Source organism: Cibotium barometz, chromosome 47 (genome assembly GCF_041138505.1).
Source record: "Cibotium barometz isolate CiBa-2024 chromosome 47, ASM4113850v1, whole genome shotgun sequence".
Lineage (NCBI taxonomy): Eukaryota > Viridiplantae > Streptophyta > Polypodiopsida > Cyatheales > Cibotiaceae > Cibotium > Cibotium barometz.
The window spans coordinates 30,471,493-30,496,437 of NC_141092.1; the positions used below are offsets into that span (position 1 = coordinate 30,471,493).

The 24,945-nt window shown below is 42.7% G+C and overlaps 1 protein-coding gene across 1 annotated transcript in view; it reads right to left on the minus strand.

Moving 5' to 3' along the window:
* Nucleotides 1-2,077: 2,077 nt before the first annotated feature.
* Nucleotides 2,078-24,945, minus strand: part of LOC147611575 (protein TAB2 homolog, chloroplastic-like) — a 67,884-nt gene continuing 45,016 nt past the window's right edge. Inside the window, exons 4-5 of the mRNA XM_086784660.1 lie at nt 2,629-2,772; nt 2,078-2,491 (exon numbers count right to left, since the gene is read on the minus strand). Coding sequence (XP_086640786.1) covers nt 2,232-2,491; nt 2,629-2,772 — 404 coding nt within the window. The 3' untranslated portion in view covers nt 2,078-2,231. The remainder of the gene's footprint in view (nt 2,492-2,628; nt 2,773-24,945) is intronic.

Here is a 24,945-nt window from a genome sequence, read left to right on the forward strand (position 1 = left end):
TGAACTTTGCGACAGACGCTTATAATCAAACTATTGAATGCCTAATCTATTTGTATGATTTATAAGCTGACATCCAATATGATATTTCACAACTTTCAAAATTGATGTGCTACATGTCCATGCACTAAGCATTGCCCAGACACTAAGCATGTTGCGTGCCCAATCACTAAGCATTGGCAGACAATTAAACATATCTTCACATACTTCCAAGGCACTTAAGATCTTGGATTGTTCTATGCCAAGGGGATGATTTAGAATTGTGCGCCTTCAATGGTTTCAAATGGACAGGCAATTATGATACACAACACTCCACATTTGAAAACTATTTCATTCTTGGCAAATCATGCATATCTTGGCTAAGCAAAAAGCAACCAATTGTGGCAACAACAAAAATGAATACAAAGAAGCATTCATTGTGAGAGTTAAATGTGTATGGTTGGAAAAATCAAAGGAGAATCTGTGTCCCTTCCTACACCCCTACCACTAGTCTCACTGGACAATCAAAGTGCAATGGCGACTGAGAATCATGTCCTTCATGCCAAGAGTAAGAACATTAAAGTGCATTACAACTATGTCAGAAAGACTTAAACAAGAGAGATCAATATGATCTATTGCAGTACACATAACAATGTGATAGATCTTTTCACTAAAGCCTTATCACGTGAAAAGTTTGAGGCTTTCTGCAAAGCTTTGGGCTTCTTTTCTTTCAAAGACTAATCTATAATCTTTGTGAATCTCACATTCGTAGTACATAGGGATTTGTTAGATATTTGGTAGCACTGTGAGGTCATGCACTTGTGCCATGGACACTTGTACTATAGAGAGATTTATAGATATTTGATAGTACTATAATGTGAGGTCATGCACTTATGATATGGACAATTTTAACCCATTGGGTTTTTTTCCATGGCCATCCATGTGTGAACGAGCAACTTAGGGTTGGCTAATGTATAAGCTACCTCGAACTCAATTTAGGGTTACTCTTTGGTTTTTGTACTTCATCGTACTTTGAACTATTGTTACAAAGTGAACTAGCCTTCTACACTATCCATCTCCCTTGTATTCTCTCCTAGCCTTCTACACACTCTCCCTTATGTCTTCTGTAATCTATAACATTGAGTCAACGAGTGTTTGCTTCCATCAAAACTAACATTTGGGATTTGGCTTTTAGAGTGTAGGGTTTAGCTTTAGGGATTTAGAGTTTGGGCTTTAGGGTTTGAGATTTAGCCTTTAGAGACTAGGGTTTAGAGTTTGGCCACAATCAATTGGACAGAGAATGGCCACAATCGATGAGGCCCCCCTCACTCCCTTGAAATCCCATTTGTCCACCATAAAGGTCGGGGATTTTAAGGGGCCATGGGTATTCGACCCTTATATACTATGATGGACAAATCGAATCAACTCCATATGGGATATCTAGAAGCCATCTCCATGTAATGTGGAGAGAGGATTAACTTGGAACACTCCTTGTAGTCAAAGCGACGCCATTGGGAGCTTGCACAAAGACAGGCACTCTTCATGACCACTATCAGACAGGTGGTGTCCCCACCCAATTACCTTCTCCAAAACATCCCCCAAGCCCTTGTGCTGATGACAAACGATGGTACCATCTCACCATGCCACAAGCAAGCTCCATAACAAGCATACAAAGTAGCTCTGATACCATGTTGACGATTATAGTGGCCACGACCAAGCTTTAGCTCACATGGTAGTGTTGCTAAATTCATTTTTCAGTTCACATTAGTGGATTTAAAATTTCAATTGATCGTAGGGGCACACTTTTCCTTAACAATGCATGCAACCGAAAACAAAGACAAATCTCCAGTTCATTGATATAGATGTGACTAAGCCAAAAGCACGACACTAAGCCAAGCCTAGGCTGTAGTCTGAAGCCAGCCAAGAAAGAGCAGACAAGAACTAACAAAAGTAGGACACACATAAAGGGAACAGGTTCTCATGGGCAAATTGAATACTGGGGTTGGCAATTCTCAAATTGATTATGAGCAATGCTATAACCCTTAATTTTTAAGCTTTATAGCTAACTCATCAGTGCAACTGCATGCTATCAAAAAACTGAATCCAAACAGTGCTGATACTTAACATTAACAATCAGGGAAGAGAACATGGTGTAACAAGCTCTAGACTCAAATTTTGCAACAGGATGGGATACAAGTCCAAGGAAAAAGCACAGGCATAACAGGAATAAATAGCAGAAAGAGCTTATACAGACATTACACCCGAGACTGAGGCCCGTCGTATAGAAGCCAAAATCCTGCACAAACATCTGAATCTAGAGATTGCTGGACTGCAAGGAAATGGAGCCCACCACAAGCTTTCTTTGTGGCCTCCCAGGCCTCAGCTTCTTGATCTGACTGGCGAGTTTTGCGGTAGAATGCATAAAGCCAACGGTCAGAAACCCCAGTGGAAAGCACTAGGCATTTCTTCACCCTATCCACCTGTATCGATGCCAATTCCAAAGCATTCGTCCAAGCTGCTCGCAAAATTGGAAAAACCTTAATGCGGTTCAGAGCACATGGACTTTGAGACATAGTTTTATGACTGCCTAAAACCAAGCATGGTACAAGGAAAAAAAACACGATCTGAAAAGACATGCTGCTGTTTGTTCACCTGCAAGAGGAGTAGCTCGTGATGAGGCTACAGCAACACCTGGAATAACAGCGTTAGGAGACAAATCTAATCCCAAAATATCTAGTGGAAAAAAACACCCAAAAGTGGAGCCTCGTTCAACAGCTGAAGCCTCCTCGATAACACCTGCACACTCTAGACAGTATCAAAAAGCAGCTACCTCTCTCTCTCTCTCTCTCTCTCTCTCTCTCTCTCTCTCGGGATTGTTCCTACGACATTAAAACAGCGTTCTTCTTCTCTCCATACTCCAACTAAGAGCGGGTTCACATGTTAATTGTTTCAAGCCTGCCGAAGCTTTCCTTTGCGGGGGCTTTGTTGTAGCCAAAGAAGACCCCCAGCCATGCGACAAAATTAGTGGTCTATTTACCTACTCCAGCACATCAACAAACTCTGCCACACTCAAGAGGCAGCTTCATGAACTAGAAGATTGTCTTACGACCCTAGAATGGGACCCTTCAGAAAGAAGATAATGTTGCAAAGGTGGAAAAAGAGATGAAGCAAGACTTACACAAGATCATTACCGCAATCAAGACCACGGTCACGGAAGATTTAGGAGAACACATCAAATAAATAAACTGAGGCAGACTAAGGCCCTTCAAATCCGAGTGGGTTGTTTACCTGAAGGAATAGTGATGAGGAGGGATACTTAGATGATCGAGTATGTGAAGCCGTGCCAATGATCGGCAGGGAGCTAGTATTTGCCAAAGTTTCACAACAAGGTAATCATGCAGTATTCAGTTATCATACCAAATTTGGTAAGAATGAGGCAATCAAACAGACACACAAACTTGACACAAAAATTCATCTCAAGAAGAATGCAGAGTCAACCAAATCGGAAAGAAGACAAGTGGGCAATCTATTGTGAGGGTAGAGCTCTCATTGAGGATTCTCGTAAGTCCAAACCAAAACCAAAACAACGAAACCCAGATGATTGGTGAATATACCTGATGCTTGGCATTGTGGAACTACTAGTTGATTAGTATAATGTTTTCTTGAATGGTTTGCTTTAAACTGCAGATTTATCTCAACACCGGCATGGTCTTAATGTTATGTCAGGTCGGCCCCAGCCATTTCCAGGCCAATAAAAGTCATCAAAAATGTCATAAAATGTATGCTGCACCATCTTTTTCTCTGCGTTGATCTCCACACCATGCACCCTTTCTTCTGCATTTTCTGACGCCACTGCCAAGCTCTAGACTGTGCCACTCCCGTAGAAAAAAACATGTTTCATCCATTCGAAACCTAAAACCTCAAAACCTCGCAGTACGGCAGTTTCGCCCAAATTTTGGGTTTCTTTTTTCTTTTTTTCTTTTTCTTTTTTCTTTTGGGGGTGCGGGGGGGGGGTCCCTAGGTTTTTCGTCCATATCTTCCTCATCACCTTCGAATTCCTCTCCTCCTCTATCTAAAAAATGTCAAAACCTTTGAAGTAAGGTAGTTTTGTTTTTTAAAATTTTTTGGGATTTTTTTTGCTTCCATCTCCTCCTCTTCACCTTCCCTTGTTTCATCTCCTCCCTTTTTCCCCTCTTCTTCATCTCCTCCTCTACTCCTTTCCTTCCTTCCTACGTCTTGTTGCTACTACTTTTGAGGATCTCATCACTTTTAATTGAAAAAGACAGGAGAAACAAAGAGAAGCAATGTCATAGTTCAGAAGAACACATAAACTTGGAAATTATGCAAATCCAACACAATCACAACCTTGTCCAATAGATCATGTCATAACATAAATAACATGATCACATCAAGAGAGTTTCCTACACAATACACAGACAGCACTAGGGGTCGAAGATAGGCTAACCCCCCCTTCCGTAAACTATATTACCAAAAGAGTGTTCTCATAAACTATATTACCAAAAGAGTGTTCTTACACATGATGATGCAGTAGCCGAGAACCATCAACAGTTCTCACTGAAAATTCTAGTGAACATGAATAAATAAATCCTTAAAAAAAGAGTTTCTCAGAGCACCGCTCTTCAAAACAGGTAGGTATAATGTGCAACCCACTTCAAAGTTTGGTGATTTGTCTTGACCAAGAACTCCCTATCATTAAAAATTATTCCTTGTCTTCAAAGTGTGGATGGATGACTGTTAACAGCTCTAAGTGTAATAATTCAAGCCAAGCCCTTTCAATTTTCTCCTCCTTTGTGCAACTAGATGCCCATCCTATTGCAACTTGGTCCAATGGCATGACTGTTGGCATCACAAATCACCTGAAATGGTATACCCCACCATGCTATGGCCAACATTGGTACCATCCCAGTGGCATGCTCCAACTTGTGAAAAGCTTCCAAAGCCTTCCTTGTGAGGTGTATTTTGTGTCTCCTAATCTTCACCCCTTCTAGAATGTCTATTAATAATGGTGTTCCAATGCTATTGGAGAAACTTTTCTCCATGCTCTCCATGCCCCAGTATGCATGTGCTTGAGCTCCCTTGCATCCTTGGAAACTGGCTAATTTATATAAGTCGTTGACCATGGCTTGCCCTAAAGAAATCCATCTGGGCCAATGATTTACTCTACATAGAAAACCTCCTTTTAAAAAATTCATTGTTCTCGCTTAGCAACTTCACCACTTACTTCATGTGCTCATGCACTCCTTTGGAATATTAGTGTCTTTAAGTCAAACTAAAGACCTTTAAATGCAATGAATAGAACTATCAAAGTGTTGAAGCCGATGCTGATCCTTGCCAGCAAACCACCAAGCAAGACATTCAAGTAAGCTTGATCCTTCTCATCTTGGGCAACCTGTTTGTGCCAAGTGTTGGGTAGCTCTACACATGTTTGTGGGATGCCCAGCCACTTGGATGCTGGCCTCATTTATCATGTTCACACTTTATCTATGAAAAGGGATCCCTACTTATTAGGTGTCCGCTCTGTCATAAGTGTCTACACGGTACACCTCGGTAATAACCATATAATAATGATTCAATCGAATAAAAAAGGTCCGGGTTTACTTCCACCACATGCAAAACCCATGTGAAATGACTCTTTAGTTGATACAAGGACAAGCATGTCCGTTCTTGGATTTCCAAAGTGCCCCTAAGTCTTGTGAACATTCACAAGCATTAAGGGGCTTCTTCCTCATCAGCTCTTGTATCCTTGCCACCAATAATATCTATGATGACCACGCCAATCTTCCACTTCTTGGTTGAGGGAGTCCTATAATGATAGAATATAATGCAGCACTCCCCCAACGTTTTAATGCTCTACGAGGAAAGCTTATGTCACCAGACTAGACATTTCCTAGTACGAAAGGGGTCTAGTGGAACTCAAGGACATCTAAATATTTGGAAAGTACAAGCTTTGGGAATGGAAGGTTATCCTGGAATACAAAGCATCGCACTCCTAAAATTTAGGAGAGTTACTATTTTTGGCCCAACTCTGATGGAAATTCCGTTTGCATCATCACATCTCGAATTGAGGAAATGGGGGGGACATGCCAAAGCACATTTGGCAGGAGGTCTATCACTTGGGATATAGATAATGGAAAAACCCATCTCTTAGATTGGGACATGTGGCAAGAAAGTGGATCAAAGTGAGACAAGTGGGCTCACATTTGTCACGTCAGCTATTGTGTGGCTCTCCACTTGTCATTATAGCCTTCTCTTGCCATTTTAGCTCATAGGACGTCCAAATCTATAAATTGGAGCCCTCTCTCTTAATTTGGAGTAGGCTCTCTCTTAATTTGGAGTAGGCTCTCTTGCTGCAAGCTCTCTTCTACCACTTTAGTCTCTTCATGGCTGTATGCATGCTGTATGAGCTGAATCAACCACTATACCTGCTATACCAGCCATTGTACCTGTTGTACCGGCTAAGTGGGGGGTTGTACGTGCTCAGATTTTGTACTTGCTGTTTTCAGATTTTGTACCCGTTGTACCAACCATTGTACATGTTGTACCGGTTGAGTGGAGGGCTGCACCTACTGTCTCAGATTATGTAGCTGTTGTACTGTTACATGCATCAAGGTTAATCGTGATAACGCGCAACAAGGCTGCCTTTATACCTTTATGTGGTGAGAATATGTAGCATCAACTTTAGAGAATAGGGAGAGAGTAGAGAATATAGAATGTAGAAGATGACATTGGATTGGGTCCCAATACCCATTGAAGGGCCCCCCCTTGCAAGCAGGAGTATTTGCTTATATTATTCTTTGGAGAAATGATGTACAATGCTGAGTACAAATGATATGAATGCCCAATGCAAGGATGAGGAGGCCCAAACGTCGGCGGAGTATCCAGCTATCCCAAGGCTCTGCTTAAGACTCTCCTTGGCCACTAATGCAAGTCCAAATGACTTAAGGACTGCACATATGCTGGCTGAGATGTAGAGTAACTTCCTTGTTGCCTCAAGATGAGCAGGATGCTACAATCTGTCGTTGCCTTCTGCTGAAGACCTGAATGTTGAAGTGGGAAATAAGTCCATGCTTTTTATACCCCCCTCAAACAGTAGTCGGCTGGTGCAAGAAGCCTCCACGACTGCTGAAAAGTCAGTCGGCCAGCATTAAATGCTGGTCAGGTACTGTACCTCCAGTCGGCTAACTCATTAAATGCTCCCAACTGCCCATATGCACAGTCGGCTGCCAACAATACCTGCTCGGGTGCTGCCCGGCTGTGAGGTAGGCCATGGCTGCATTTGCAAGGCTAGCCAAGCTGGGGGCTGCCTTGTGGCTGGCCCCCTTCTATCTGAATGCACCTAAAATGATTTATATGCAACTATTGCTAAGGCTAACACATACATGCTCTTGAATGATGCTTTCTCCAAGTGGGTTAAAAGGACTGACAACTGACTGACCTCTAAAGCTCAAAGATTGACCTACGTAGCTCGTGCCTGACTGTCCCTGGACTGAGGGCCCACAATAGGGTCACGGCATACAACAAATAATCCTAGAAAAGGCTCTACTTCTATACAAATGCTGCACTAAAGATCATGCCACTGTGTCACTGTGTACCCGAGTGCAGGGTGCACGTGACATTCCCACATGCTTAACTTGGCGGCAAGTTCAGAGGTTCCAAGTAGTCCACCAACAACTGGGGGTACTCCTGAAAGAACTCTTCGTTGAGCCAAACTGCTTCATGGGTTCCGCGGTCCTTAAACTTCATATAGAATTGTCGTATTCTTCGACCGGATCCATGCTTCCATATGTGGAGGAGAATCTGCTCTGGTGCTATAACTTCAGCTTTGTCAATCATATCTAGTTGTTGCTCTTCTAAGATATTCTGCAATGTTAGACCTACATATGGCTTCAACCAAGAAACATGAAAGACATTGTATATAGTCCAAATTTCCAATAACCTTAACTTTAAAGAGACATCACTTAACTTCTGAATGATTGGAAATGGACCAAAACTTCAGAATGAGAGTTTAGAACAACACTTGCCCACTTGCTTTAGCCGTTGTTTCATGATGCGGAGATATACCCAATCCCCTTAGAGTGGACATCTTGCTGGGATTTGTTGGCTTGCCGGGTGTATGCTTCGTGAGCCTTGGCAAGGCGCTCCTTAACTGACTCCATGGTTTCCAAGAATGTCTTGGTGGTCTTATTGGTCTCAAGAGATGGCGACACTTGTCTCGTCAAAAGAGATGAGAAACTGCGTCCAAATGCTGCCTCATACAGCGTCCGGCCAATACTCGATGAGTGAGTATCATTTAGGATTGCCTGCACCAAAGGAAGATATTGTTCCCATTTCGACTCCTGGTCATGGTAGTATGAGTTGAGAACGTCAAAGGCCAATTGATTGTAAACTTTTGTTTGGCCATCTGTTTGAGGATGGAATGCGCTGGACAACTGCGACTTAGTCCCTAAATTGTTAAACAATGCTCTCCAAAAGCGGGACATAAATTTTGGATCTCTATCTGATGTGATAGTCCGTAGCAAACCACCAATGGGGTACGGTCATACACTGTGTTTCTAGATCCAGCGGAGGTGGGAAGAGGGCCTACGAAGTCCATACTAACGTCATGAAAGGGTCCCTCAGGAATAGGCAAAGGCTGTAGCAACCCTGCTTGTTTGGTTGATGCCAACTTCAAAAATGGAGACTCAGAGGCAACTTCTTCATGGCCTGGAATGCCTCTAGAGCCTTGCCCGTGATGGACACTTTCTGACGACGAGTCTTCACGCCCTTGAGCAAGTCAGTAAGAGGTGATGCAAGGTCAAAAAACTTGTCCCAACTGAGAATGGCATAGACCTTTTCATGATCGAGGCTAATACGTGAAGAACTGATGATGTATCTTAGGTAATGGATTTCTTGTACTCCAAACTCATTCTTCTTGGCATTAATAAACAACTCATTGTCCTGCAAGAGCTGCAAAACCTATGCCAAATCTCGCTCATGTTGCTCTGCAATCCCTGAGAAGATAAGAATCTCATCTAAGAAGATGAAGATGCATTTGCCAATGAGATCCCGAAAAACCCAAGACATCATTTTGTTGAACGTCGCTGGTGCATTGGTGAGACCAAAGGGCTTCACCACAAATTCATAGTGGCCACGCTCAGTTCTAAAGGTTGTTTCTAGAATGTCGGCCCTAAAGATCCGAACCTGATGGTAGCCACTCTTAAGATCTATCTTAGAAAAAATCTTTGCACCATTGAGTCATTCAAGGATGTACTCTATTCTGGGCATGGGAAACATATTCTTCATTTTTAGCTTGTTGAGCACCCTGTAATCCACATAATCGTGCAGACTTATCTTTCTTCTGCACAAACAGAATGGGAGCGGTTACTAGTGAGGTGGATGGTCGGATAAAACCGGACCGGAGTAACTGAGCTACCTCCTATTCAAGCTCGCTCTCCAATGCCTTAGAAAGGCAATAGGTAAACTTGCTGGGAGGTTCTGAACCAAGAACCAACTCTATGCGACACGTCTACTGGGTGGGAGAGTAGGCGGGAGATCGTCACACAACATTGTTGTTGCTGTATTGAGACAAAAGACCAACCATCCGACCGCTGCTTGTCACAAAATTCCTTACAGCTCCTATTTTTCTACTGTTCATGTGTGGCATGTGGAGCCTGACATGACAGACATGTATGGCTGGTGTAGCCTAACATGGTGTGTTTGTGTGACATATGGAGCCTAACATGACAGTACATGTATGGCTGATGTAGCCTGACATGATAGTACATGTGTGGCTTGTGGGGCTTGACATGGTGTACATGTATGGCTCATGGAGCCTGACATGATGTGATTCCCTCGGACTAGCTATCATGGAGATCTTTTGTATTTATGTTCTGGGAAGAATGCGGAAGGATCATGAGCCCTAGACATTTTATCGGATACAACTGAGCAGATGGGTGTTTCTTTCTGTCTAGCTGCACTCATGTGTATGCATGACTTCGATTTTATCTTTGGATGACTTGTATTGTTTGCCTGGACAATGCTTGAGATTTCTACCTGCGTTGTCCATGGAACCGAGGACGCATGGGCACCCTCTACACGTGTATGTGCACACCTGTTTGGGAATGGCAAGTGGTCTACATGTGTTTTGCAAGTGGTAAGTGTACCCAAAAACCCAATTTACAGCTTTATGGTTTCATATACTAATAATTATGGGTGAAAGTTCACACACTTATAAGTGGCCGGACAACTTATAAGGTATTCACACTGGGCAGGACAATTTTAATACATGTGGCAGCCACAAGGTGGGCACCGGGCTAGATTTGAACCAACTAATGGTAGGCGCCCCGTTCTAGACCAGAAAAGCACACATGTGGGCTATTTTCAGCAAGGAAGCCCTATTTTGGGAGAAAACTCCAATTCTGGGGTAGGCGCCTGCTTTTTGGGGTGGCTGGGGGCTGGTCGACCTATTGGAGAGCAGGTTTGGTGGATTTTCTCGCATGAAATCTCATCCACGGGGAAGACGGTGGCTGTCCAATCATCATGCAAGCCTCTATTAACATTCGCAAGCTGTAAACAGCCACAGGAGAGACCGGTCGACTGGTATTCAAGCTGCTGTAATCTTTGGCGGGCTGATAACAGTCATATACAGAGGCTGGTTGACTGTCCGGGAGGCTAGAAGGCTGATGGTTTTCGAGGTACAAGCAGGTATCTGCTGATTGGTGGCCTTCTGGACCATAGACTATTGATGTATGACCTGTTTTAGGGTTTCTGAGGGCTGGTTGACTGTAGTAACAGCCTTAAAAGGCTGGTCGACCTACCCTGTGAACCTAACAGGTAAAAGAGAATGAAGAAGAGCTGTCCCGGACTGATGCGGGAGTGCTATGGGCTGTCCATGGTTGTCCTGCATGTGCTTTATGCCGAGAATGCTCTTGGTTTCTGAGGAGGAGTGTCCAACTCAGAGCTTGTGAATTGTTTTGATATGTTTTCATACTGTATTGGAAGAAACAGGTGCAGCCAGTGGTGAACCCTGGGCACCCGCAAAGTTGTATTGGAAGCAGACTCCTTTTTCGTAATCTACCATAAGGGGTGGGGGGGGGTTCAGCCCATCTTCTGGCCCCTAGTGTGGTGTACTGTGAAGTTTTGTTATCATCTTTATATCTGGCATGCTTATGTGTTTATTCAAATTTCATGATTGTTAAGATTTTCCGTGTACCGTCAGTTGCCTTTCCGTTTACATTGGTATCAGAGCTTGTCTGTCTATGCAGTTGTACCTAATATGATGCTAGATATGGCTGTAAGGAGTCATTATCCGTGAGAGAAGGTTGGGATTCTGAGGTAGCCCTTGTCTTATTGTCGCGCCTCGAAAGAGGTTACTTTTGGTTTAAGCGGCAGTCAGCGTGTGGAAAGACTTTGTGGCCCTCCTATTTGTGTAAGGGCACTGTTGCACCCTTGCAGTCTATTCCGTATCATACTTGGGGAACTGGTAGAGAGCGATTCCGAGGCACGGAAAATTCTTTTCTTTCTGAAAAGCTGGAGATACATTATGGCTAGCTAGCCAGTCAGATCATTGTGTGGAGGACTCTATCACCCGTACTCGCCGCATGCAGGAAGAAGATAGAGACAGGGATCATGTTGGGGCTTTGGCGGATAACAATCCACCGTTGTCTGCCAGGGCTGAGGATCAGCAGGATATTGATAACTTGATGAATGAGCTTTAAGAGCTCCGTGCTTTGCAAAGAGATCCTGATGTACAGAGAGTCATTGAATCAAAGTCCCATGTCAAAGCTGATGTGGTCACTTTTGATGCAATTGTCCAACGGATGGGAATCGACAAACCTCGAGAGTTGGCTGTTGCTTATTTAAAAAGCCGTGGTGACGTTTCCGATGATGAGAGCAAGTGGGTCTTCACACGGTAGCCTCGTAGGCTATCCCATGAAGGGAACTCCGATGATATGAGAGGGCATGTAGCCCGCACCAGTGATGTGAGTGGGCATGCAACCCACACCAGTGATGTAAGAGGGTATGCAGCCCGAGCAAGTGATGTAAGTGGGCAAGCAGCCCAAGCAAGTGTTTTGAGGGGGCTTGCAGCCCATGCAATAGATATGAGGGGGCATGCAGCCCGAGGAGATGATGTACATCAACATGTAGCTCGAGGGAATGATGAGGGGTTTTCAGCCCATTTGAGAGATGCAGAAGATCTTCATGCATTGTCGGTCGTGTCTCCACCTTCTAGGTATGTTCCTACTCCTAAAGTTCCATCCAGAGTGGAAGGTGTTACACAAGAAATCAGCCCTAGATCTGAGCACCGTCGCCATCGTAGACATGACGAGGGGGATGATGTATCAGAGCGTCGGGATGCTCGTCATAGCAAGAAGGCCAAAGAGTTCAAGTCAGGGGACAAGGACAGAGAATTCGAGAGCTATAATGGAAAGTTGGATACTACCAAGACACTACATTGCTGATCTCTTCACCAAACCTCTTCCTTGAGATAACGAGAGTCGGACCCCCGTGCTGGAGATGAGAGGAGGTGTTGGACAAGTCATCTCTAGCTCTCTTTTACTCCATTTAATGCCCCTTTTTGCCCTGATATTTATCTAATATTTTTAGGGGTTTTCCCCATGTTTCTCAGGCTGTTTTAGGCATTTTCATCAGTAGTGGACATTTGTCCTCGAGTGCTACTGGCCGATTGTTGTACATGAGATGTATATAAGCATAGCCATTGTGTCTTCATAATTCATTCAATACATTCAATAATTTTCAGTTCTTGGCTCAAGTGTTGGATCTCTCTTTTGTGATCTCTATTTGCTTCCTCTTCATATTCACATATTCTCACACTCAACCTTAGTGGAAAAAAGAGAAACTGTAGTCTGCTTCTTGGATCTCCAAGAAATGAGGCCGGAAACCACAAGTGGAACGCTTGGTATCCTGATCACCTACCCAATCAGCATCACAATATCCAACAAGCTCAGTGCCTCCTTTGAAAGAGAGACCATAGTCCAAGGTACTAGGATAAGTACTGAAGAACCTTGAGAGCGGCTTGCCAATGAGAATGTGGGAGAGTGGAAGAGAACTGATTGAGAAAACTCACACTGTAAGAAATGTCAGGCCAGTGATGATGAGTAGAGAGAGCAAGAATTGTCCGGATAGTGGTGTATCTGGTTGTAGAGGCAGGCAATACCCTCAGTCTGAGAATACCCCTTTGCAACCAATCTCGCTTTGTGTTTGTCCATAGAACCATCGACATGAAAATTGGTTTTAAAGACTCACTTGACCCAAAGGCCGGTCCACAAGCTCCCATGTAGCATTCCTTTCAATTGAATCAATCTTGGCCTCCATGGCTGTCCGTCACTCCGGAAGAGCAAGAGCCTCTTTAGCTTGTTAGACATCATCTCCTTGTTGCTAGCTTCATGTTTGGTGTCCTATTTTAGCCTCTAGGGCTGACCATGTTAGCTTGAGGGACTGGTCACCCCTCACTTATTTACCCATATTTTATCCCCATTTTATGGAGTCTTAGGGCACTTTTTCCCTAGTCGTGGAGGATCTTTTCCCTAGTCGGCTGCCTTCATGTTGGCATATATATAGCTGGCTTGCCTCCCTCATTCTTCACTGGTTGCTTAGCATTGTTTGTTGCAGTCCCTCACATATGAGATCTTCTTCCCCTCTTACTCAGGACATGCATTCTTGGTTGAGAGCTATCTATGTTTCCTCTCCATCTCTCTCTCTCTCTCTCCTGTGTTTCCACTTTCCTTTCTTCCGCTGTACATTCTATCATGGTATCAGAGCGTCGGTGATCTTCAGTGTTGGATGCTCCCTCCTCTCCCTCCTTAGGTGGTCAGATCTGCGTTTTTCAGCAAGTGTTCAGATCTGTGTTATTTTTCTCTCAAGTTGCTGCTGGTTGCCTGGTTTCATCTCGGCTCTTCTTCTCAGCAGCCTGTGGTCTTTCTTCATCAGTTTGACCTCTGAGAACCCCTTTCACACCTGTTTTTTGCACTGATTTCAGGGCAGCAGCACCTAGTGTGCTGCATTTTTTCTACACGTGGTTTTCTACAGCAGTTTGCAGCGTTTTCGGCATCTGCCGCTCCCTGTAGTGTTTGGCGGCCTGTTTTGTGCAGGATCTGTGGAGGCTTTCTTCTGTGACAAGAGTTTACAGATTTTGGAGGAGAGCAATGATCTTTTTAGGGATCCTGAGCAAAGTTTATTTTGTCCGAGAGTGTGCTCTTTGCAGTGTTTGTGCAGAGAAAGGAGGGTGTTTTGCCTGTGAGGTGTGATTCTTTCACATGGATCACTTGTTTGTTGCTGATTCTTGGGATCTGATTCTACTTATGGAACAGTCTTTTTCTCTCAGTGATGCTTTTGAGGACTTTGTTACCACTGCAGTTTATATTCCTACTTCCTTCCTCATTGTGAGGAGTCTACCTCTACCTTTCTTTGTGATGCTTCTGAGGATGCCCCTCCCCCTTCGAGTTCTCCATTGGGTTTGATGCAGTGTGCATGTTTGTTGTTTTGGAGGATGGATTTTTGGACCTAGTGGGATGCTTGGGATTTGTGGTTGCTAACCGTGCTTGGGGCACAGTGGTACTTCCAGAGTTTTTTGGATTTGGATCCGAATCAGGTTGGGCTTGTACCAGTCCGACCACATCTTTTTTTTCAGAGGGGGATGTGGAGTCCTTTCATCTGGCGATGCCCACCTCAGTGGAGGGTGCTTGTGTACAACATTGGGCAACTCATGGTACAGAGTTTGAGCAGATGGACCCCATCTTTTTTACAGTCTTTACATCTTGCGATGTTTGCCTTTTTCAGAGGATGCTTTTGTACGGTATTTGGCTACTCTTGGTACAGAGTTGGAGCACATTGACTCTATTTCTTCAGAGGGTTCCAGTGAGGAGCAGCTTGCTTCTCCCAGGATTGATTATCTACAGGATCTGATCTTGGTTGGTTTTGAGGTTGTTTCATACCTTCTCCAGGTTGGATACACGACATACGATTTCGGGGAGTGTTCTTACACTTGGGTTTGGAACCATTATTTGGAGCAACATGTCGTAGCCTATGGGGTTGTTTTTTTCCAAAGAAGCAATGTACACCTCGCAGCTTTTTCTGTTGCTTTTGTAGCTGAGTTGTTGAGGAGATTGCTTGTGGAGCTTTCCTGGTACCTGTTTCTGCAGTCTTTCATCTATGATCGAGGACAGCGTCTCTGGCTTCTTGGAGTTCACTCAGCATCCGGTGCTGAGAGGGGGTGTTAGACATCATCTCCTTGTTGCTTGCTTCATGTTTGGTGTCCTATTTTAGCCTCTAGGGCTGACCATACTAGCTTGAGGGGCTGGTGACGCTCACTTATTTTACCCATATTTTATCCCCATTTTTTGGAGTCTTAGGGTACTTTTTCCCTAGTCGTGGTCTTTTCCCTAGTCGGTTGCCTTCATGTTGGCATATGTATATAGCTGGCTTGCCTCCCTCATTCTTCACTCATTGCTTAGCATTGTTTGCTGCAGTCCCTCACATACGAGGTCTTCTTCCTCTCTTCCGCACATGTATTCTTGGTTGATGATATTGAGAGCAAGTCTATACTCATGTTTCCTCTCTCTCTCTCTCTCTCTCTCTCTCTCTCTCTCTCTCTCTTACACACGAGGAGAGAAGGCAAGAAGGCCTTCTATCGAGATGGTCGGGTCATCGTTGATGGCCGGCCCATGGGGGCCTATGGGACACAGACCAGGCCACTGACAGAGATACACATGGCAGTATGGAACTGTAATGGTTCACTATGGGTGCAGCCTGGACGACTGGAGCATGTTATGGTGGGGAGAGACATCATACTTCTGACAGAGACACATCAGAGCCCAGAGAGAGGGCTACCTCGAGTAGAGGGATTCTAGTGGGAGTCAGCATACAGGAGGACCACACGCCAGGGTACCTCGAGAGGGTCGGGGGGAGTAGCAGTTCTATTCAGACGGGAGCTACAGGGGAGACTGAGAGTGGTAGCACAGGATCCAGAGGCCAGATACATGTGGATCAGCTTACAGCTCTCACAGGACAGGGTTGTATACATAGCTCTATGTTACTTTTCTCCATCAGGATCCTCCTATGTCATTACAGAGGACATGCCACAGGAGGAGGAGACAGGAGCCTCGCCATACACTTGTCTGTCTTTCAGAGGAGATTATGCATTATTCTACACTAGGGGAAGTATTTCTTACGGGCGATTTCAATGCCCACACACAGAGCAGACAGTGTGAGGTGTATGACTATGATGACATGGAGATCCTCCATCCTGTGGATCCAGAGGAGATAGGGGCTAGTCAGGCATCAGAGGGCACTGGACCAGACAGAGGACATTATGGAGACCACTTACTAGAGTTGGGAGCCAGGCATCGTCTCGTTATTTATAACGTGATGCTACAGTGGCCGGGATCAGGAGGGCTAACATGCTTCCCACATGGGGGTCATACACGGACCAGAGGCACGGTGGTAGACTACATTATGGGGTCTTCCGAGGCATCACAGCTTGTCACCTCATTCTCCATTCCACCTCGTCCTATTGGGGCAGATCATACATACTTGGCATTTTCACTAGCCAGATCACCAGTATCACCAGCCCCTCACATACCAACGCCACACACTACCATATACTTCACACATGACATGGCAGACATATACACTGGCAGAGTAGAGGATGGGCTCCTACTCATGGATCCCCTAGCACCTATGGATACCATTACAGCCCAGCTGGCATCACTCCTACACACGGCTGCATTACAGAGCTTCCCACATCGTGTACACTCAGGAGAGCCTGCGAGATCTGGGACTATGCCCCAGAACAGATGGTATGATAACGAGTGCAGAGCCCTATACTCACGGCTCCGCATACAGAGAGCCTTGGGAACCATCACAGAGCACGAGTCAAGGAGAGAGATCAGGAGACTTACTCGCCGCAAAAGGCGGGCCTTTGCAAAGATCCAGGAGCTAGAGATCTTTCATTTCTTCATGAGTAGAGATAGCCCTGTCTCATGGCGGCACTTCAGAGAGCCCCGGACACCGACACCTATTGCAGACCCACAGACATGGCACACATATGCAGAGGGCCTATATCACGCCCCACAGCAGCCTCGACCTACCACAGCTAGCTTCTTTACCCACTCGATGGTACAGGAAGCTATCCGCCGCCTACAGCATGGACAGGCCGACGACCATACGGGCCTGCAGGGTGAGCATCTCATATATGCAGTAGATTCTTTGGCTCCTTTTCTTGCACACCTGTTTAACAGGGCACTAGCAGAGGGTTTGCCTGCGGATTGGACGATACACACCATTGTGCCGATTCACAAAACAGGGGATATGCTCGATCCGAGCAACTACAGGACGGTTATGGTTGGCCACGTGCTGGCCAAACTCTATGGTGCAGTGTTGGAGCAAGAGCTTAGCTTATATGCTGAGCGAGCCGGTTTACGCTCATCAGGGCAGGCAAGCTTCAGGAGAGCTTTCTCTACCACTGACCATGTATTCACTTTGAGATGTATGATTGATCAGGCCAGAGTGAGGAAGAGAAAGCTCTATTGCTACTTTGTGGAGTTCCGCAAGGCATTTGACACAGTACCACGAGAGAGGCTCTTTCAGCGCCTGCAGTCTCTTGGCATACCAGCAGATATGACATGGGGCATCTATGCATTATATGAGCAGGTTTTTGGGCGAGTCAGATTTCCAGGAGGTATGTCCGAGACTATTGCTAGCACCATTGGGGTGAAGCAAGGATGCCCACTTTCCCCCACGCTATTTGGGTTATACATTGATGAGGTGGCTGACTTCATTACACGGGGAGGCGGAGATTGGGTTGATTTAGCAGGTACCTCAGTACATATTATGCTTTATGCTAATGATATTGTATTAGTGTCTGAGTCTCTAGGTGGTCTACAGCAACATCTACATGCACTCGATGATTTCTACACACAGAGGGGTCTTATGCAGATTGTGCAGAGAGGAGGTGGAGAGTGAGGAGCATTATGTATGCAGATGCAGAGCATATACAGCCATCAGAGAGAGAGATCCCATTTTATTCAGAGAGCCACATTCCCTACGCCAGATCTTTGAGGCAACAGACCAGCGCATACTGGGGAGATTCATTCTAGACATACAACGCCACAGAGAGACATCATTACAGGCTCAGACAGCTCCAGAGGGGGGACGATAGACACAGATTACTACATTTTTTCAGAGATCCATCCCACTCCCAGCCCCTACACGGCAAGGAATTACTCTCCAGAGAGCAGAGACACTCAGAGCCCGCAGGAGACAGAGGACACCTGGCTTTCGGACACCACGCCTATACCAGAGAGAGATGACAGAGATCAGAGCTCAGTTTCACAGAGAGGGTGCGGAGCGACTGGCTCGCTTCAGAGCACACCCAGGCATGTTCTTCACGGAGTTATGGACACCCCCTTCATTGATGTATACCATTTTATACCCCCAGTATGGTACAGGATGGAGCTAGCTAGGTTGCATATCATGATTGTATACTCCATGCATATAGCTTTGCATTCTCCTAGTAGTAGAGCTCCATCCCCTTCACCACTCATTGTACTTATTGCACACCCAGATTCAGCTTTTTTAGTTCAGTACTTTTTCATTTTGTTGGGATGACAGAGGATACCCCATACAGGTACACCGATTTGTCTCATAGGCCGAGTTCGGTCTTTTGGAAGACGTTAATAAAATCTTTCTTTCTTTCTTTCTTTCTTTCTCTCTCTCTCTCTCCTGTGTTTCCACTTTCCCTTCTTCCGCTGTACATTCTATCATAGTTGTAGCAGGCTCATATGACTGCACTAATTTACTCATCAAGGCGAGGTTACAAGAATGATGAAGTTGTTGTAATCTCTATGCCCGTGTCAAAGGTGCTTCTAAGGAGTCAACAAGCTGACGAAGATCAACATCTCAGAGATTAGAGTCACGAACACTGGCTTCCAGCCATCAAGGAAGCCTGGGGGCAATCCTCTGCTGCACAAATGCAGGAGTAGTAGGAGAAGGTGAGGGCAGATAAACTTGGGATGGGGGGTGGAGAAGCTGATGGGGCTGGGGATACTGGGGAAGAAGAGGAAGAAGCAGGAGGATAAGGAACCTCTATGGTAAGCTCACGGTCAGAGCACGAATCATCGGACGAGGGTTCAACAAAGTGACAATCGCGAGAAATCACTAAGGACTTTGTCTCCGGATCCCATAATTTGTAAGCTTTGGATTGAGAGCTATAAACAAGGAATTTGCACTTCCTAGGTTTGGGATCCAATTTGGACCTGGCAAAATTAGCGATATGAGCATAGGCATCACAGTTGAAAACCCTGAGATGTGAAACTTAACGTTTCTGTCGTGTAAAAGCATCTCTGGTGTCATATTAGCAACCGCCTTTGTGGGAGAACGGTTGATGATGGAGACAGCAGTGATCTCAACTTCTCCACAGAAAGAGAGAGGAAGATCGGAAGAAGAAAGCATGGTAAGGGCTATCGCCTAAACGATCATGTTTTTGCATTCAACCACACCATTTTGCTGTGGAGTGCGAGGTGTGGAGAACTGACGGCCAATACCTTTCTGTGAACAAAAGTTGTGGAAGGCTTTGGAGATGAATTCTCCTCCATTGTCCGAACGGACCTATCGAACCTTTTGTGTGGTCACATCCTTGACCAGAGGCACCCACTCTTGAAAGCGGAAAAAGCTTGAGATTTTTCTACCAAGAGATACACCCAAACTTTACATGAGAAATCATCAACAATAAGCATGAAGTGCCTAGCACCACCCTGGGTAGTAGTCCGCATGGAACCCCACAAGTCCATATGGATAAGCTCCAGGATGTGAGAAGCCCGATGAGTAGCCTGATGAGGGAAAGGCTCTCAGTGTTGCTTGACATGCAAACAAACCACAGAAGTGGAGTGGGAGGGTTTTAGCTGCGGAAGACCCTCGACCATCTGTTGAGAAGACAATTGTAAGATTCCTCCCCCAACCCCTTTTTGATGTCTAGTATCTTCCCCTGTAATCAACCCTCTTCAGAAATATAAAGACCCTTGCTAACTATTTTAGCCTAGAGAGAGGAAAATTATTCTAGAGAGAGAATATTTAGATTTTGAATATTTTTGGATAGAAAAATATCTCTTATAATTCAGATGAGTTCCCCTGAAACAGAAATTCAAAAAGAATTTTCCAATGTGCAATTGGAATTAATTGGAAATAGGTATAAAGAACCTTAGTCTAAGGGTCTAGATTTTCAGAAATCTTTAGACTATGGTCCAATTAAGGTTCCTATGGGCCAATAGCATCAATCCATGTGTAGGGAAGAGATAAATCCAAATTTGTAAAAAGAAGATACCCAAGAATGAGTAAATGCTCACATAAGGTGAAGAGTTGAAAATGTACAAGGTTTATTAGTAAAAAACTATGAGCAATATTAAAATGATTCCATTATGACACATATGTAAGGAAGGGGAATTCTTTAAAGGAGGTGCATATTTCACATAAGATGAAGAGTTGAAAATGTACAAGGTTTATTAGTAAAAAACTATGAGCCATATAAAAATGATTCCATTATGACACATATGTAAGGAAGAGGAGTTCTTTAAAGGAGGTGCATATTTCACATAAGATGAAGAGTTGAAAATGTACAAGGTTTATTAGTAAAAAAACTATGAGCAATATTAAAATGATTCCATTATGACACATATGTAAGGAAGGGGAGTTCTTTAAAGGAGGTGCATATTTCACATGCTTGAATGAGTTTTAAACTCATAAAAATTGAGATATTTCATCTCTCCTCTCTCCTCATTCAAGTCTAGTTCCAAAAAGTTAGCTTAACTGACCTAAAAATGGTCAAATATTGACCAAACTGATTTAGAAAATTCTAGAATCAGTTTGTTTGGTTAGGAGCTCAATTTTTCCTATAAATAGAAGCCTCCCCCTTGTTGAAAAATAGATAGTGTTTATGCATCGTTACTCTACTCCACCTAAGCCAAGAACTGTGAATTCATTTAATAATTCACTAGTTTTTGGAGCTTCCCTCTTTCTTCAATCCCAATTAGTGGCTCCATCAACATACTTAACCAATTGATTGGTTGGGGGCCTCTACCGTGAACAAAGAATCAAGCAAGTTGTAAGGTAATTAGTGAATATTGATCTTTCTATAATTTCTCAATGTTTCTCTCTTCTCAACCCCTCTCAAGCTTGAGAAGTTTAATTGGTATGGTTTTTTTTTTAATGCTATTGAAGTTTAAATAGTAGTGAAGAGTTACATAATGCTATTGAAGTTAATTTTCATTTATGTTTAAATTCTAATGATTTTTATGTAAATTCTCTCTCTCACTCAAGAAATGGTCATACTCATGAACCGTTCTCAATCCAAATCAAGCTTTTCATAAAGCTTTTCCTTAACCCAAGATTAAGCTATGCTTGAGGCCAAACTAATGGCTTTTTTCTATGCTTTTAGTTTATGTATATTAATGATTCAATCCATTATGGATTGATAATCCAATTAGAGATTATTTTAATTATTTTCTTAATGATAAGCATTATCCCTTAGAAAAATTGAGATTTATCAGTCATAGCAGCGGAGCTATGACAAAATTTTTATAAAAAATTATGCATAAAATAATTTCATTCAAAGCATAAAAAGAGGACTTCCTACCATATTCTAGGAATTATCATCCTAGATTAATTGAAAGAATTTCATTATAATCATGGAGAAATTAAATTTTAATATCATGCATAAAGGATAAGTTTTTATATCAAAAGTGTTATTTTTATCATTTTTATTTCATGCATAGAAGTATGCATAATGGATAAGTTTTTATATCAAAAGTGTTATTTTTACCATTTTTATTTCATGCATAGAAGTATGCATAATGGATAAATTTTTATATCAAAAGTGTTATTTTTACCATTTTTATTTCATGCATAGAAGTATGCATAATGGATAAATTTTTATATCAAAAGTGTTATTTTTACCATTTTTATTTCATGCATAGAAGTATGCATAATGGATAAATTTTTATATCAAAAGTGTTATTTTTACCATTTTTATTTCATGCATAGAAGTATGCATAATGGATAAATTTTTATATCAAAAGTGTTATTTTTATCATTTTTAATTTTCATGCATAGAAGTATGTATAAAGGAAAATTTTTATATCAAAAGTGTTACTTTTATCATTTTTAATTTTCATGCATAGAAGTATGCATAAAGAAATTTTTTTATATCAAAAGTGTTACTTTTATCATTTTTAATTTTCATGCATAGAAGTATGCATAAAAGTTGATTATTTTATTATAAAAGTGTGACTTTTATCATAATTGAATTTCATGCATAGAGGTATGCATAAAAGTTGATTATTTTATTGTAAGAGTGTTACTTTTATCATATTGGATTTCATGCATATAGGTATGCATAAAAGATATTCTTTTTATACTAAAAGTGTGATTTTCCTCATAAATGGATTTTATGCATAAATTACATGCATAAGAGAAATTCTTTTATTCTAAAAGTGTAATTCCTACCAAATTGAATTTATGCATAGGAAGATGTATAAAAGATTGAGTCAAAAGTGTCATTCTCATCTAAATTGAATTTATGCATAGGAAGATGCATAAAAGATTGAATTTTAATTCAAAAGTATCATTTTCATTTAAAATGAATTTATGCATAGGAAGATGCAAAAAAAAGATTGATTTTTACTTCGAAAGTATTAATCTCCTTAAATGGAATTTATGCATAAATAAATGTGTAAAGAAATCTTATATCAAATATAAGAGTTCTCTTGTATTCTATAAATAGATATGAGATGTGATAGGATGTGATAAGAGGTGTATAAGATGTGATAAGAGGTAATAAGATGAATTAAGATGTGATAAGATGTGTATGAGATGAGGTAAGAAGTGTATGTGATAGGATAAGATGTATATGGGTTGTGATAGGGCGAGAATGGATGTGATGTAAAAGATTAGATGTGAAGGTATATGGGGTTATATAAATGGGAATGTGGAAATGGATGTATGTATGTGGATGTGTGGATGTGGAGATGGGAGTGTGGATGTATGAACGTAAAAATGGATATATGCATGAAGATATATATGCATAGATGTGAATGTGGATGTAGATGTGGATGTATAGATGTGAATGGATGTGGATGTATAGATGTGAATGGGAATGTGGATGTGGATGTATGTGAATGTGGATGTATGTGAATGTGGATGTAGATGTGGATGTATAGATGTGAATGTGGAATGTGGATGTGGATGTATGTGAATGTGAATGTAGATGTGGATGTATGAACGTGAAAATGGATATATGCATGAAGATATATATGCATAGATGTGAATGTGGATGTAGATGTGGATATATAGATGTGAATGGATGTGGATGTATAGATGTGAATGGGAATGTGGATGTGGATGAATGTGAATGTGGATGTAGATGTGGATGTATAGATGTGAATGTGGAATGTGGATGTGGATGTATGTATGTATGTGGATGTAGATGTGGATGTATAGATGTGAATGGGAATGGGGATGTGGATGTATGTGAATGTGAATGTAGATGTGGATGTATAGATGTGAATGTGGAATGTGGATGTATGGGAATGTGGATGTGGATGTATGTGAATGTGAATGTGGATGTGGATGTATGTATGTATATGGATGTAGATGTGAATGTATGGATGTGTATGTATGAATGTGGATATGGGATGTGGATGTATGAATGAGGATGTGAAAATGGAGGTATGCATGTAGATGTGGATGTATGGATGTGAATGTGGATGTGGATGTGGATGTATGGATGTGGATATGGATGTGTATGTATGAATGTGGATATGGGATGTGGATGTATAAATGAGGATGTGAAAATGGAGGTATGCATGTAGATGTGGATGTATGGATGTGAATGTGGATGTAGATGTGGATGTATGGATGTGGATATGGATGTGTATGTATGAATGTGGATATGGGATGTGGATGTATAAATGAGGATGTGAAAATGGATGTATGCATGTAAATGTGGATGTATGGATGTGAATGTGAATGTGTATGTGAATTAATGTGTCGTCGATATGAGAAAATGGATGAGAATGAGTACACATTGAATGGAATGTGGAATAAGTAATGTGGACTAAGGAGGGATAATGTGGAAAGACGAGAGTTCAATTTAGAAACTGTATTTTGTGACTGTTTGTAAATGACTGTTTTATGTCAAGAATGCTGGGGAAGCATTTTGACCGTCTTATGGATTAAGGTCATGAAGACCTAACTGTTAAAGTTGCAACTGCTGACGGAGAGTCAATGGAGGACGTCTCGCGTAGCAAGGTCGACCGAGGTCTTGACCAGCCTCGGTTCGATTTAAATGGTGAGCTTCCGGTACGGTGGATGAGGGACCAAGGAAGCGGCCTATGAGTGAAGCGCTAGGTCACCTGCGAAGGATCCTAGAGGGTGCTGACCATACGGTGCTCGGGCTCTGGGTCGCCGAAGATACCCACACGTGCGTCGTGGAAGATATTGTAACAAGGAGTAAGAGTTGTTTTGTGAAACTGGGCATGGATCTAGTTGATTGACCTTGCTGGTCTTCAATGGATGAGTCCATGGCTCTTTATATGGATCTGTTGGTTGATCTTGCTGATCTTCAACGAGAGTCCATCTTGATTTTTATAAGTGATTATATTGCCGAGTATTATGGGCTAGGAACTATTGAAAAGGCCCCTGTGTGGACAGGTGGTGAGCGTTCTAGTTGCCAATGATGCCATAGATACTCTGATGAAGGAATGATGGGAAATTATGAATCAACCAGATAAATTGGAAGATTGTGATCAGTGGTACTATGGTTTCATTAAAGGATTGTTTTAAAGTTAGCTGAAGCTAAGAAAAAGGCAATTTCATATTGGGTGTGTAAGTGGTGTGGCTAGTTTTATGTTTGCATGAACTTCCGGCTAGGGGACCTTGGAACTCTTTTCCTTGGTACCC